The following is a 14,400-nucleotide window of genomic DNA, read 5'->3' on the forward strand; positions in this document are numbered from 1 at the left end:
TGCGTTGTGGCTATATCCATCGATGGAAAAGGCTTCAGGAGTTAACCTCGAGGCAAAATCCGGAGTCGGAGTCCCAGAGGCAGTTCGTGTCATTCTGTCAACTCCTGCGACGTCGCTGAAACCAGTTGTATTAGCTCTTGCCTTACCACTGGATTATTTCAATGACGTGGAGAGGGGGGATTTGCTTGTTGGGTAACAGCCTATCCTCCATATTATTTTACCCAGGCTTCGTTCCCTGGAGAGGACACTCCAGCTTCGCTTACAGCGTCAAAATACTAGACACTGTTCCAAGTCCTCCTTACAGGGCACGTTACCATAGTCTCTCGAGATTGAAGGATACCTATGATGCTGCCAATCCATGGTCTCAAACAGAAATCTTTCCCAATATCATTTAGCTGGAAATGCAAGAGATTGAACCTGAGAACTCATCCAAGAAAACATGTATTATCACAGAGCTATGCAGACTTTACTAACATGCCCACAGGAATGGGCTGCAGCTAAACTGAGACTGAAGAAACAAAAGCAGGGCACAAAGGAATGAAATAAAGAGTTCAGATAAGACAGTAGATGGAAATGAAGGTCCAAATGGATGGAGATGGTAGGACTGTTCACAGATTACATTCTGTTCTCACTTGGAAGCAAACTGTTGTGATCTGCACCTTATAAATTAATGTGAAGTTCAAAATACATTTCCCCTTCTGATTCTGCATTGCTTTCAGTTTTGGGATTGAGTGTTCACCATAACATATAAAAACATTTCCAGAAGGACTTGTATCCTGCTATTAGGATAAAATGCATATTTTAGGATAAACTGCTTACAAATTTCCATGTAGAATTTGATGTAAAGCTAGGATGCAATATGGACTAATTAATCAGCACATGTGCAGCGGACATAGACAGAAAATAATCAGACCTGATGACCCCTGCAAGACAGGGAGGAAGCTGGCAAACACAAGAAGTGGGTGAAACTCAATAGGAAGACAAGGCTGATCTCAAGAATGGGAACACAACAAGCAAGCATCCAAACTACAGCCCATCTTCATAGCAAGATTTCTATAAAAATTCTCACTATTTCTTGGCACCCAAATAATGTTGCAGCCTTAAGTGTTAAATGTCTATACAGAATCAAAGTATATATTCATTATGTGGTAACTAGGGATTTTCTTTTTATCCTTTTATCAACTGAGATGTTTCATCACAAATCATGACCACATTCTGTTGTATTACCAAGTGGGACAGCTTTACCAATAAACCTGTAGTCTGTGACAATTGCTTTCACCTTTAAAAGGACCATGTGTGGCCCTTCATGTATTTGTGAACTGTTTCAAGTTAAGTCCTTAAGGGATAAGACACAAAACCCTAGTGTGTCACATCACCAACAAATGCCTTCCACACTGAGACTGCTGGTAGCAATTTAGACACCAGAAATATTTTCTCCTTATTGTTTAATGTTCTTTAAAGAAACTACAGAACAACAGACACTTCTTGATTCCTGGCCTACCCAAAAATACTGTGATGTCCACCTTTTCTGTCAACTTTCCCAACACGTAAGACTTTCTCTCTCCTCTTATTCAGTGAAATGTTGTGCCTCCAACTATTTAAAATTCCTCAAGAACAGGAACCCAACAAACAAGCATCCAGCAAATATGTCCTCAGCCAAAAGCAAGACTAAGAATAAGCCAGTCCCAATTCAAAATAATCCAGATATTTCTGCCTACTACTCCATTATTAGCCTCAATGAATTAAATAATATCAGTATTACTTCTACAGAATTATTCAGCAAGTACAAAAATCTAAAAGGATGTCATTCAGCGACCTGTGGCTTAAAAACTATTTTGAAATATTTGCTACATAAAATCTAGCATGGGCGTAAAGCTGGTTTTTGAATAAGTAGATACAATCTCTCCATCACATCCAAGAAAGATGAACAGAGCTGAGCACAAATTAAAAAAATCAATCACCAAATTTGTTTAAAAAATTGCTAATTCATCAATTTGTATTTGTATGAATCAATGCCCCCGACAAATACAAATCAATGAATTTTTAGCAATTTTTATTCGTTGGGCTATAAAATGCTCCCCCGGGCACCTAGCAACACCAACATTACAAGGAGCCCCTTCCCCAAGGAAAGTTCCCCCGAAGGCACCTAGAGACACCAAAATCCAGAGAAGCTTCTATTGACTCTCCTCTACAATCTATCCAAATTCGGTGAAGACTCGGTTTCCCCAAGCCAGCTGCTAAAGGGTATTTCCTGGAGTACTTTATCCTCATCTGTACAATGGGAATAGCTACAATGCCTTACTCTCAAGAACTCTGCAACAGCAGTCGTATAGTTGATTTATGGATCCGTTGTCATATTTAAAATTGCATAATAAAAGCACAATGTTTCAAAGGCACTCTTTCCAGAAGAATTACCTTCACTCTTCCTACTGTAGTTTGAAAAGAAGTGCCCAAGTTTTTGCTGCCTCTCACCTGAACAGCTGGCTGCTTATTTTCATTGCTGCTGGGAGAGGTCAACCCTGTCGCCTGCTGCAAAAGGAACTGCCGTGCCACCTGAAGAGCCTGGAAAGAAAGGAACAGAAAAGAGAATGAGAAGAAAAAAAAAGTTAATCTCTCATTTAAAACTTCCCAGTGCAGCCGGCTGGCAACATATGCCAACAACTCTGAAAAATTAAAATGGTTCATGTGTTGAAGACAACAGATCAAGTAAGAATTCCCAAACTGCTCTGTATGGATCATGCAATGCTGGAGTAGAATTAATGCAAAGAACAAGATCCGTGGGAAGCTTTGCATTTCTGTCAATATTTCTTTTCCATGTGTGTGAAGAATGAAGAAACATGTCTAGAACACTAGAAGACTTCTGGCCAAATAAATGACCTGAAAATTTTAAGTGAACCTGAGGAGCAACCTGAATAGAGACTACTGATCACCAATTTCAGTGTAAAAACAGAGTATTAGTAGGTACTGAAAATCCTAGGTAAATCAAGTTAATTTACCTGACTTGGAAGACTTGCATCCTCTTTCTCAATGCTGATTTCCCACTAAATAACACAGAAATGGTAAACCATCTGTTGTTTCAGAAGAAGTGAGTGTAAAAAGACAATGCTCCAGTCTGAAAGTCACCATAAGCCAGGGTACACTATTTACAAGGCATGTGCTTGTACATGCTTTCAAATTGTTCATGTTACAAGCAGGAAGAGCCTTCCGCACACGGTTTATTTATTGTGCCCTTAAAACCTTGCACTTTATCTTATCTTTCACAAAGTCATAAGCCATGCTTTCTTTAACCCCTCCTTCTCGAAGAAGGAGCAACCAGACAACATGCATTAGCACAATGGATCATTCACAGCAAGTCAGAACTTTTTTTATAACTTTCTGCAAACTTTCACTGGAAATTATTTCCATGGATCAGAGAGGTAAATTCTATTTGCTTTGGGGACAGCCCTCTCCCAATATTATGTTTTAAATTGTTTTACACAACTTTGTAACCTGGCCCGAATCCTACAATATAAATAAATAAAGAAGCAAAATATGCATATACTGCTTTCAGTAAACGTAGACTAGATTGGGATGGGCAATCTTTGCCCTCAGGAACCATGGGTGGTAACATCGCTATGTGCACACCCACACATCCTCTATCCCATCACAGGATTTAGAAATGAATAGGTTTACATTTCCTCTCTCTACACCCAGAGATCACATCTCTTCCCATTTGCTGAAGAACTGAGTACATGAACATGTCTTCTCATATAACTTCTTCACTGCTGCAGTCATGCTGCTGACAATCTGAACAAGAGATGTTTGGCAGACTCTCAGAATCCCGGGTCTTCTGGGGAAGAAGACATATAAGAAAAGTTATGTTTTTTGTGTTTCTTCCTTAGCACAACTGCAATGCCAATGCAGGAGTGTGCAATGCCAAGGGAGAGGAATTTGGCAACTTGGCACAGGCTGTGCAGGTAGCCTCTCATAACACAACAGGTTGCTTATAGGTGGAATAAATAATCCATCAACTGCACTGAATCCTAATTCTATAAAAATGGGAACATTGTTTTTTTTAATATTTCAAATTGCTGAGTTCTGAATAGCAGAAGCAAATAATTATACTCTTGAACCCGATCTTAGTTTTGGGGTTGGGTAGGGTGCAGAATGGCTGGTCTCCAAATTTCAAATGCATAACCATGATTGCCAACTAGCTGAAGATAAATGAAAGATGTATATGAAGACATGGGCTGTGTGAAAGAACACAAGCACGGGTAAGAAGAAAGAAATGCAACCAAGTACGTCAGACCAGAAGGCAATACCTCAGAGGGGGGGAAAAAGCATATCCTTGCTCAGAGGAAAAGGGTTTTTACTCAGGAGCTGACTGCAAGCAGAGAATAGCCTCTAACACAAACAGTCCTGTGGTACCAAAAACAGTTGCTCCCAAAGCCCCGCTTCCTCATACATTCCTTATTTTTGCTTTGAGAAGAATTTAACCCCCCCCCACACACACAAAAAATTTGGTATATATTTGAACAACAAAGTCATTGTAGCCCAGCCTGCAAGACAGGTTTTTATTACAGCATAGAGACAGGAGGGGGGAGTACAGGGGTAGAGGTCGGCAGGTCATAGCCCAGCTTGGCGGTGCTGCAAACAGCATGTGGGTTCCACTGAGCTGTCAACACTGCCGCCGTAAATCAAGGCTTTGGCTTCCAAAGGGCGGCTGTGCTCTCCCCAGTCAGCAGAGGCACTTGCAGGGTGTGTCCCAGAGAAAGAGCTGCTTGTTAATTTTCCACATTTCCAGCTATAAAGAACAAAGTTACTTTCCGTCAGGCATTTAGACCTTTCATACTGTACCGTACTCTCTCTGCCTGGAGGAGCAGCTGATTTTTTACACATGGCTCAGATTAGTGAGTGCACATTTACCCCATATGCAGTATAACTGCATACATCATTGCATGCAAATACAAGATAAGAAATCATATGGTTGTAGTTTTGAATAAGACGGGTGTATAGCTTTGAAAGTGTTTACTACCTAGTTCTGCAATTTAGATATGCACATGCAAAGTGTAGTGCTGCATATGCACAATGGAAGCAAATAGGTATATGCGGCACAAACAGAACAAAGATAGGAGTCTCTCATATACTCATAACTGTCTATGAATCAAAGCAGGATAAAGTATCTCTGGTAACTTTGCCTGAATGACTCTACAAACTGTAATTATAAACAATATGACGTTCATTGCAGCAAAATGCACATACCATTTTTATTCAACTAGAACTGTACACCACGAGCCAGATATATTATTTATTTCAATATTAGTATGAGGAGAATCCAATGGAATATTTAACTTTATGCCATAAACACTGGATCTAGAAAGCTAGAAAACTATTCCAAAACAAATTTCCATACAACAGAGAGCTATAGGTTGAAGGGAGAGACAAAGAAACTCCTGACACTGGCATAGCATTACATGCTGGCCATTAAGGAGATGAAAGCACCACATGTGTGCATCTTCCACACACCAATTTTTCCTCAGGCTGCTTAAAGTTAAGACACCAAACAGGTGTCTAAAGGAGACCAGATGGTCTATAAAAAGTTTCGCTAAATGCTAGACAGAAGTGCAATGTTATTTTCTGTTATTTACAGGTTGAAAAAGAGCTCACTGGCTAAAAAGTAAATGTGACTGAGACTTCTAATATTCTCACAAGCATTTCTAAAGCTGCCCATAGCAACCTCCAGCCTCCCTCTTCCATGTTGTTATTATACACCTTTCTATGAATAAATTTAGAGCACAGTCACTAGTGAAGTAAGACTCAAGATTGCATTTGTAAGATATACAAGGTAAGTAATAATCAAATTCCATTACACCAGTTTAAGAAATCCCACAACAATCATGAAAGACATTTTACTGAACACTGAAAACAGCTAAGAATTCAAGTTCATGAATTTACGCATCAGCACACGGTATCTCAATAGTCTGTTTTAGTGTAAGTGGTTCTAATAAATCAAGGGAGACTTTTGGGATGAAAGATGAGAGTTTCCTTGCATTTGTCTACTAGAAGCACCAGCCAAAATGACAAAAGTAAGTAGCTACAATGAAATCCTGTTCAAGATTCAATGGTTTAAAAGTTTCAGTTGCACAATCTGGTTTTCACATCCTTGTGACATCAAGCTCACACAGGGCTTTTATGCACTTCCAGTGTACAGTACAGTATAGCGAAAAGCTGCTGCCTATTTGACAGTATCCATTTTGCAACAAGTTCGCCCAAGAACAGCTTCCCATGGAAGATCAGGGTTGACTGCAATTCAAAAGTGCTGAATTCATGACACAGCAGTACTGGCCTGCCATGTGACCTGGACTGAATCCATTCAGTTCTGTGGCCTCACTGACTACAATGCAGATTCTTTCTTATAATATCACTGACCCCATAAGGAAAAACACGAATCTGCAAAGGTCAGTTCAAAGATCATTGTAAAGTACTTCAAGACAACGTGACAACCAAAAAAAACAGAAACTCAGGTTCAGGTGATACCTTTTTTAAAATTCTTAAGTATGAGGCACTAAACATTTCTGAGTCTTCTTTTCACTCGTCTCTCCAATGCAAATGTTTCAGCGTCTTTGAGACTTCATGTAACTGCTTCTCAGTCTCTTCTAATGCATCATTTTTAAAGATTAAAATTAATTAATTAACCAAAGTTCAAGAGGAGTTCTAGGCATATACATATAGAAGAGAGAAAAAGAAGGTAAGCAACAGCACAAGTTGCCATAATGATCAGAAAGCTGGCTTGCCAGAAGAAGCTGTGGTGCCTGAGCAAGCTCTATGAAGTATCCAATAGACCCCCTTTTAATTGCATTAGCCACACAACGGGAGCTTTGTTCACAAGGGGACAGTAGGGACAGCCCTCTGTTTTATGGGCTTTGGGAACCCTGTAAAGTCTGTGTGAGTTTATTAAACTGGTAGTGGCTTGTGCAAGAAGAATACGACTTGTGACGGGTGCCGGAACATGTCAAGAGGGCACCAAGCCAGGCTGGTACGCAGGAGGCGACATGAGGCCTGATGCTCGATTAAGGGGATGCACAGCATGGTGCATGAGAGCCAAGGGAACTGCAGACAGAATGGAAGAGGCCCACCCCATACGAGCTCTCATGGGGGAATTTAATTCACTCCCTGCTGACTCTCTCACTTTGTTGTGCTCTGAAGCACGAAATTACAAGATTTACAGGAAAAAATGACATGGCCTTACAGTCTCACACTGGGGCCTCCCTGTGACAACTATGCAGCTCACCCACAGAAGCTTGTATCCTCCCCCACAACTCAAACCCCAGATTCTATCAGGGAGGGGAAAAGAACTGAGCCAGGAGGAGGGGGGGAACCAGAAAAAGAACACTCCCTACTAGGACGCAGCAGTAGAGATGGCTTCAGTTTCCGGGAAGCACGGCATTACCATTGCTTTTCCTAGATACACTTGTTGTAAACTACTGCCAACATGACAGCAACACTTCCCCACAACTGCATAAACAAAATGAATGCATCTAAATAATAGATTTACATTTTTTAAAAAAAAAATCAACATTTCTCCAACCTACTGCCAATGAAGTAATCATTCACTCTCAGTCTTACTTGAACAGCTTTTCTCAATCTTCAAATCTGACAGGGGCAGACAGTTAAGCGATTTAATGAACTTAGGTTTTAGCAGGAACCAGTCCACTAACAGTGGCAACCCTGCCAGGTGAGGAGTTAATTTCCTGTTCTAATGTCTGTTATTGAATTAGTTGCTTTCTTCTGAATACAACTAAGATAGCAGGATGTATGGTACTTAATGCCATAAAGTAAATATGCAGCTGTTATCAAACAGTTGCTGGGGAGGCTAGCATCTTTCAGGTAATACAAGATACATGTGTGAAATGGTAGTTCTTTCAAACTCAAAAGTATAATTTAATATTATTGAATAAAATGTAATATCACTAGCACCAAACTCTCCTCCACTGTTTTCTCTGCTGCCCAGGAATTTGTTGTTGCGTCAGCATCACGGGCAGAGGTGCTTGTAACATCAACGGATACTACAAACACTTTCTTTGTGCTCTGATATTTATATGATTCCAATACTTCCTCAAAATGTTTTCTAGTTTACTGGTCTTCTCCATTTCAGCATAAAAATACAGCAGTTTATTTAGGGTTTTTTAAAAACTTATTTAAATCTTTTTATTTCATTTTTCTTTTTATGGTGACTCCTCCTGAAGATACATTTTAAAACAATGAACTAAAGTTATAAAATGCAATTAACTGAAACAACAGCACCAAATAATTAAATATTAAAATTTAACATCTTTCTTAGAAGCATTCAGCAACCCCAAATCAATGACCCTGAGGAATGGGCTCGCCATTTCTTCTTTCTACACTTCGTTATCACTTTAGCAAGCAATATGAGAAGTGATACAAGTTTAAAAGAATAAAAAATATTCCAAAAGCTACACGGTACAATAATTTATTTATTTTAAAGATGACAATTAGTTCCTGCGTCAAACTGACACTCAACAATTGTAACTTTTTATACAGAGGGCAATCAACCTCAAATGCAATTAGGCTAAAAAAAATTACTGAAACAAACTAAGGATTTTTAAAGAGACAGAATCAACTGAACTAATATTAACTAGTTAAAAATTTTCACAGATAAAAAAATGTAAGAAATAAAATGGCAATAGAGATATATGATTTTTGCCAGAAACAAAGAACAAGAATGAAAAGACTTAGGAGATGAGTACAAAGAAGGAGGTACTACAGAACAAATGCATTTTGTTCTGTAATACGTTTCTGTAAGGTAAATAACAAAATATTGACTGAAATCCTGTTCCTTAGCATAGGAAAATTCGTAACTTTCAGTCCATTCCTAACTGGCAAATAAAAAGTCCCTGCTGAAATCTGGTGTGCGCAGGTGCGTGTGCACGCACACAAGCACCAAAACAGTGCGGGGGGCCCCTAAAGAACAGTGGTGGGCCTACTAGAATGAATTAGAAGTTACAAATTTTCTTATGCTAAGCAAACAGATTTCAGCCATTGAGTGCAAAAAGTTAACAAATGAAAAGAAATCAAAAGCAGAGAAATATGACATGCACTGTATATGTAATGGGAAACGTTAGACAGCAGAATATGGACATAAGTGTTTTAGGAGAAGACCAACAAAAAGGAGCACTGGAATAAAAGAAGCATACGAAAAATATGGAAACTATTTTGACTATCTGTCCCATGCACAGGACAAGCAGCACAGAAGGGAACCCAATATATACAGTGAGTCCTACTGAGGCATTCCATAAAAGGATTAATCTTAAAACATGAGCAAAAGGAGTATGCAAGTCTTGCTCCCAAGATCCTACATCTCGGGTTTGGACAACTAACTGTGAACTGTACAGCATTTCATAAAGTATCTCCACAGACTGAAAATCCTGATTCTTATGTTTTATGTTTGTATGGAGAAGCCCCATACAACTGCTCTACTCTTCCAATTTGGCACCCCAAGTGTGAGAGTTATTACACTAATGTGTTCCATCTGCTGAAAAAATTATTAACCCCTTTATTGAATGTTTAAATAGTACTATGGTGATGTGCAGAAAAAGAGCTTAAACTTGTCAGACAACTAGGAATTTTTGGGAGACAAAGCATGTCTATACAAAAAGGATAGGCTTATTTTGAACCAGAACAGAAACAGGCACTGTTGGCATTTAACAGCAACAGTATCTTGGTTTACGAAATTAATACATTCTCCAGAACTTTATGTAATGTGTTAATTTAGCAAACCAAAATGCGGATTGCCGTAGCAATGGCAGTGGTGCTACAAACCTCCAGGCACGGGGAAACTTCCTTCACAAATCAAAAGAAAACTGGGGAAAAAACGTAAACTGAGGCATTATTTCAAACATATTTCCATTCGTAAACTGGAAATTACATAAACCGAGGTGTATGTAAACTGAGGTAGTGCTGTAAAAGAAAAAGGGGCCGTAAGGTTTCCAAGTGAACCCTGGAAGAAAGAGATTGGGAGGTCGGGATTGTCCACATCAAAATCAACCATTCTTATGGTATGGAGGAAGTGGATGGGTCTCTTTCTCCAATTTTCAACATTATAGAACCAGTGATCTTATGATAAAACCAAATGGCAAGAGGTTGAAGAGAGATAAAAGTAGTGTACAGCATATGGTTACACCATGGAACTCTTCACCACAACATACAGTGATGACAACAACCTAAATGGTTTTGCCTTTTTGGATGTTTGCAAATCAGTAACATAAACATTCCTCTAAAAGGTTTGAAATGGTGGAGTAGAATCCAGAAGAGTAAAATAAAACAAGCAATGATGGGACAAAAAAAATTACAATCAAGGAAGTAAACCAGAAGTTATTACGAGATTATGTTGCCTAAATATGGACACAATTGATGCCTTGAGTGAGCTCTCTCAGAAAGTTGCCACGATAGACAGAGACATGATACTTTTCTCTTAGCCTTTCAGTGAAAAAAAATCATAAGATTTAGTGACTTAATATCTAACTCTATTATCCCATTGCCATTGAGGAACAGCAATTCCAACATAAGCATCCATTATAACTCCACCAGAAAGAAGGGCTAGAAGCTAGATCTAAGATTCAGTGTTCAGCAATACCTGTGAAAGAAAATGGAAACCTTAAAAGTGAAATACAGATAAGAAATATCATTATAACCCTATTCTTCTACAAACTCTCAGTCATTATCCTGAAATAATATCTCCAAAAACCCAGGCAGAGAAAATTGTACCTATGAGTTCAGTTTATGTGTGTGGAAGCGCATTTTACAAGGGTTTACCAGCAGTGTACAGCTACTTGGCAGGTGGTTTGGTCTGCTTTTCTATGGATGTAATAAGCTTACAGAGTCATTGACGGTTGCCCTACAAATAACTTTATGTACAATGTCAATACAGTCAACCCACAGGAGGATCAAGGCACTTCCCATTTTAAAGAAACATTTACATTATAAAACACACGTTTAAAACAAGCATATTATCAAAATGTTTTCCCAAATAACATCTTGCTTTGCTTCCACTCTTGGTTTTTGTCATGTCTCTTGAAGAGAAAAGTAGTAGAATCCATCTCTACCATGAGTAAACAATGAGCTAGAATAGCAACCCTAATAAGACTTTCAAGGGAAATTTAAGGAGTGTTTTTACCAATTCCACTCCCCGAGTGAGTTTCCATGCCTGAGCAGGGATTCGAACCTGGTCTCCAAAGTCCTAGTCAGTCACTCTATTCACACAGTGATCCCCAACCTTGGGCCTCCAGGTGTTCTTGGACTTCAACTCCCAGAAATCCTGGCCACCAGAGGTGGTGGTGAAGGCTTCTGGGAGTTGTAGTCTAAGAACATCTGGAGGCCCAAGGTTGGGGATCACTGCACTACACCACACTAGGTACCAGAGCACTAAATAACACAGCATCAGAAAGCAAGCCAGTTAAGATCCTGTGCATTTCTTTCCTTCATATGTTGGGAACTAGTGGGGCTAGAACTAGGAACCTCTGACTCTGTGCATGATTTTGTTGTCTGACAATCCATAAAAACTACATCATGAAATATTTCCATAAATAATAAAAAGATTCCAGTTACTGGAACAATTTGACTCAAGAAGTTTGTTTATTGGTTTTCTTCAATGAGAAATCGTATAAATCCGCTGAAATTTTGTCAGGGCCACAACAGGCTTTGCAGGTTGTCTGGTTTCCAGCCTCACACCTGAGCATATTACATAACAGTTAGGTTCTATGTAATGGAATTAAAGGACCTGTTACTGGTAAATGAAAACACTATATAAGAAAAACACTATACAGTGGTGCCCCACAATACGACGACCCTGCAGTACGATGTCCCCGCAGTACGATGACTTTTTTGCGATCGCTATAGCAATCGCAAAACAATGGTTCTTATGGGGGAAATCTGCTTTACGATGATTAGGTCCTTGCTTCGCGAACCGTTTGTTCGCAAAACGATTTCTCCAGCTCTGCAAAATGGCTTCCCTTTGCAAAATGGCTGACTTCCCTTTGCAAAATGGGTGTTTTCCAGACAGAAGCTTCACAAGACAGTGATTTAAAACAGCTGATCGGCTGTTCTCTATGGGCGATCTTCGCTGGATAACAAGGTATTTCCCCATTGGAATGCATTAACCGGTTTCCAATGCATTACAATGGGGATTTTTTTTCCTGAATGACGACGATTTAACAGTACAGCGATTTTCCTGGAATGGATTATCGTCGTCATGCGGGGCACCACCATATATAATTGAAATACCACTATCTCTCAAAAATGCCTAAATGAGGAAACACTTTTAAAGAAACCAAATTTTCTACAGTTTTAGAAACAGTATTTTTATCACAGGAAAAAATCCAGTTTGCTCCCATTTCTGCCTGTTGTGATTCTGCCTTTGTGTCATTCTAGGTTTTGTGGTTAATACTGTGGTTCACAGAACAGCCTCTGAAAGTCTTGGTATTTTGTGGCCATTAACATTGTTTATATTTACATTATTACTCTGTTTATCTTATTAGAACTGTTACACAGAGCTCAAGAAAGGGTGGCCCTCCAGATGTTGCTGAATTTCTATCAGCCACAGCCAACCTTACCAATGGTGAGGATGACAAAAGCAGCGCTTCAAAAACGCCTAGAGGACACATTTCCCCTACCTCAACTCTACAGCTAAGCTTTCCTTTTCTGGGCGAAGGAAACACGCATGTATTCAATATGAACTAGGTTAGCTTCTTTTAAGAGTAACGTTCTGAAACAGGCCTTGATTACATTTCTACACTCACTGAAAAATTGTCCTGCTGCTTGATTATTCGTTGATCTTCCTACTTCACTTCAAAGTGTACTGTGACTTCCACATGATCCAGCTAGGTTCTTGTACCAGTGGACAATTTATCTTAGTGTTTCTTTAATTTCTTTGTAAAGAGTTTGACATACCCCTTTCCAAAAACAGAACAGCAGAATGTCCCCTTTTTCAACAGAAACAGACATGCTAACCATCACCACCATTCCACACTGCTAGCAGTGCTACCCTGATTAAAAATATTCTTGGAATAAGGGTGAAAGAAGAAGTGAAAAATTCTTAGATTAACCTTAGTGTTCTCTGGCATTGTCTGACAACCTCTATTAGAGCAATGTGAGCATTAGTCAGTCAGAAATCAAACCAGTGACGAAATGCCTCATAAATAAGAATCCTATGACATCATTTAGAATTTGTTACCTACATGACAATTTTGTACCACCCATGCATGTATGTATCTCTTGAAGAACTAAAGAACATTTATTTTTTTAAAAATGGGGAAATGACTCATCAACTAAAAGAGTATATACTAAAGAATTAATGAACTACAGGGAAGGAATTCCCTTCACAGTAGCTTCTGACTCTCCACCCTCAGAATCCCAAAAGCAAATGGTTCATCCCATTTTAAACATCAAGCTCACAGAACTCTTTTTAAGTTGCTTCATGAACGACAATAAGAAAAACTGAAAGAGATTATCCATATATCTGTTCTGATTTCCTTAAGTAGGAATCATCATAAATCTCAGATCCAATAGGTAGCTGACAACCCAGCTATAATTTTTAATGACTTCTAAATCTCATGAATTCTGAAATTTCATACACTGACTATATGATTTCAAAATATTTTTCCATTAATTACTAAACGTTACTTCCAAATGGCCCTTTTCACGTCTTGGAAAGGCAACTCTCCTAAAAGTAGTTCAGGATTGATTTTTTTAAAGTGGTCTGAAATATTTGCTTTTACACACCACTCAGCAATTACACGATGTTTAAGTTAAAATAAATACTATAATGGAATTTTGGAACCAGTTAGGTCCTGAAGAAAAACCGAGAGTCAATTATACATCTTTTCTTATAAACACTTTTCCCACCTGGATGGGCTGCAGGCTTTAATCAACACCATAGAAAAATATATACAGGAAACAAGAAAATAGACCAGCATAGAAATATTTTACCTTTTACCTCTATCATTTCAACCAAAACAGAGTTTATGAAGAAGCCTGACTGTTACGTTTTACTAACCTCATAAAAACATCATCATCACATTCCACATTTAGAAGTACTTGAAGCACTTGCACACGTATCTTGAGATGTCTATTATCAATACGCAATGCCACATTGAAAAAGGCAGTCTCAACTTAATCTGTCCATTTGTAGATGATCAGAAATGGTGCAAGGAACCAGTTTATATGGACAAACTGATCAAAAGTGAAGGTCTTTTTCTTCAAATATGCTGATCATTCTTTAAGGCACAATACTACCTTCCTCATAGATATCCATGCTAGACCACCTTTTCTTCAAATAATTGTTCATAGTCAAAAACATATTTCATTTACAAAGAGTAGGAAAAAAAGATGTAGCCTGAACCAAAC

General features: G+C 38.8%; 1 protein-coding gene across 3 annotated transcripts in view; it reads right to left on the minus strand.

The window, feature by feature from the left end:
* Positions 1 to 14,400, minus strand: part of FOXP4 (forkhead box P4) — a 170,857-nt gene that overhangs the window by 93,103 nt on the left and 63,354 nt on the right. For all 3 annotated transcript variants that reach the window (XM_020796423.3, XM_020796408.3, XM_020796432.3), the window contains exon 3: positions 2,473 to 2,562. In XM_020796423.3, coding sequence (XP_020652082.3) covers positions 2,473 to 2,562 — 90 coding nt within the window. The remainder of the gene's footprint in view (positions 1 to 2,472; positions 2,563 to 14,400) is intronic.

Source organism: Pogona vitticeps, chromosome 4 (genome assembly GCF_051106095.1).
Source record: "Pogona vitticeps strain Pit_001003342236 chromosome 4, PviZW2.1, whole genome shotgun sequence".
NCBI lineage: Eukaryota > Metazoa > Chordata > Lepidosauria > Squamata > Agamidae > Pogona > Pogona vitticeps.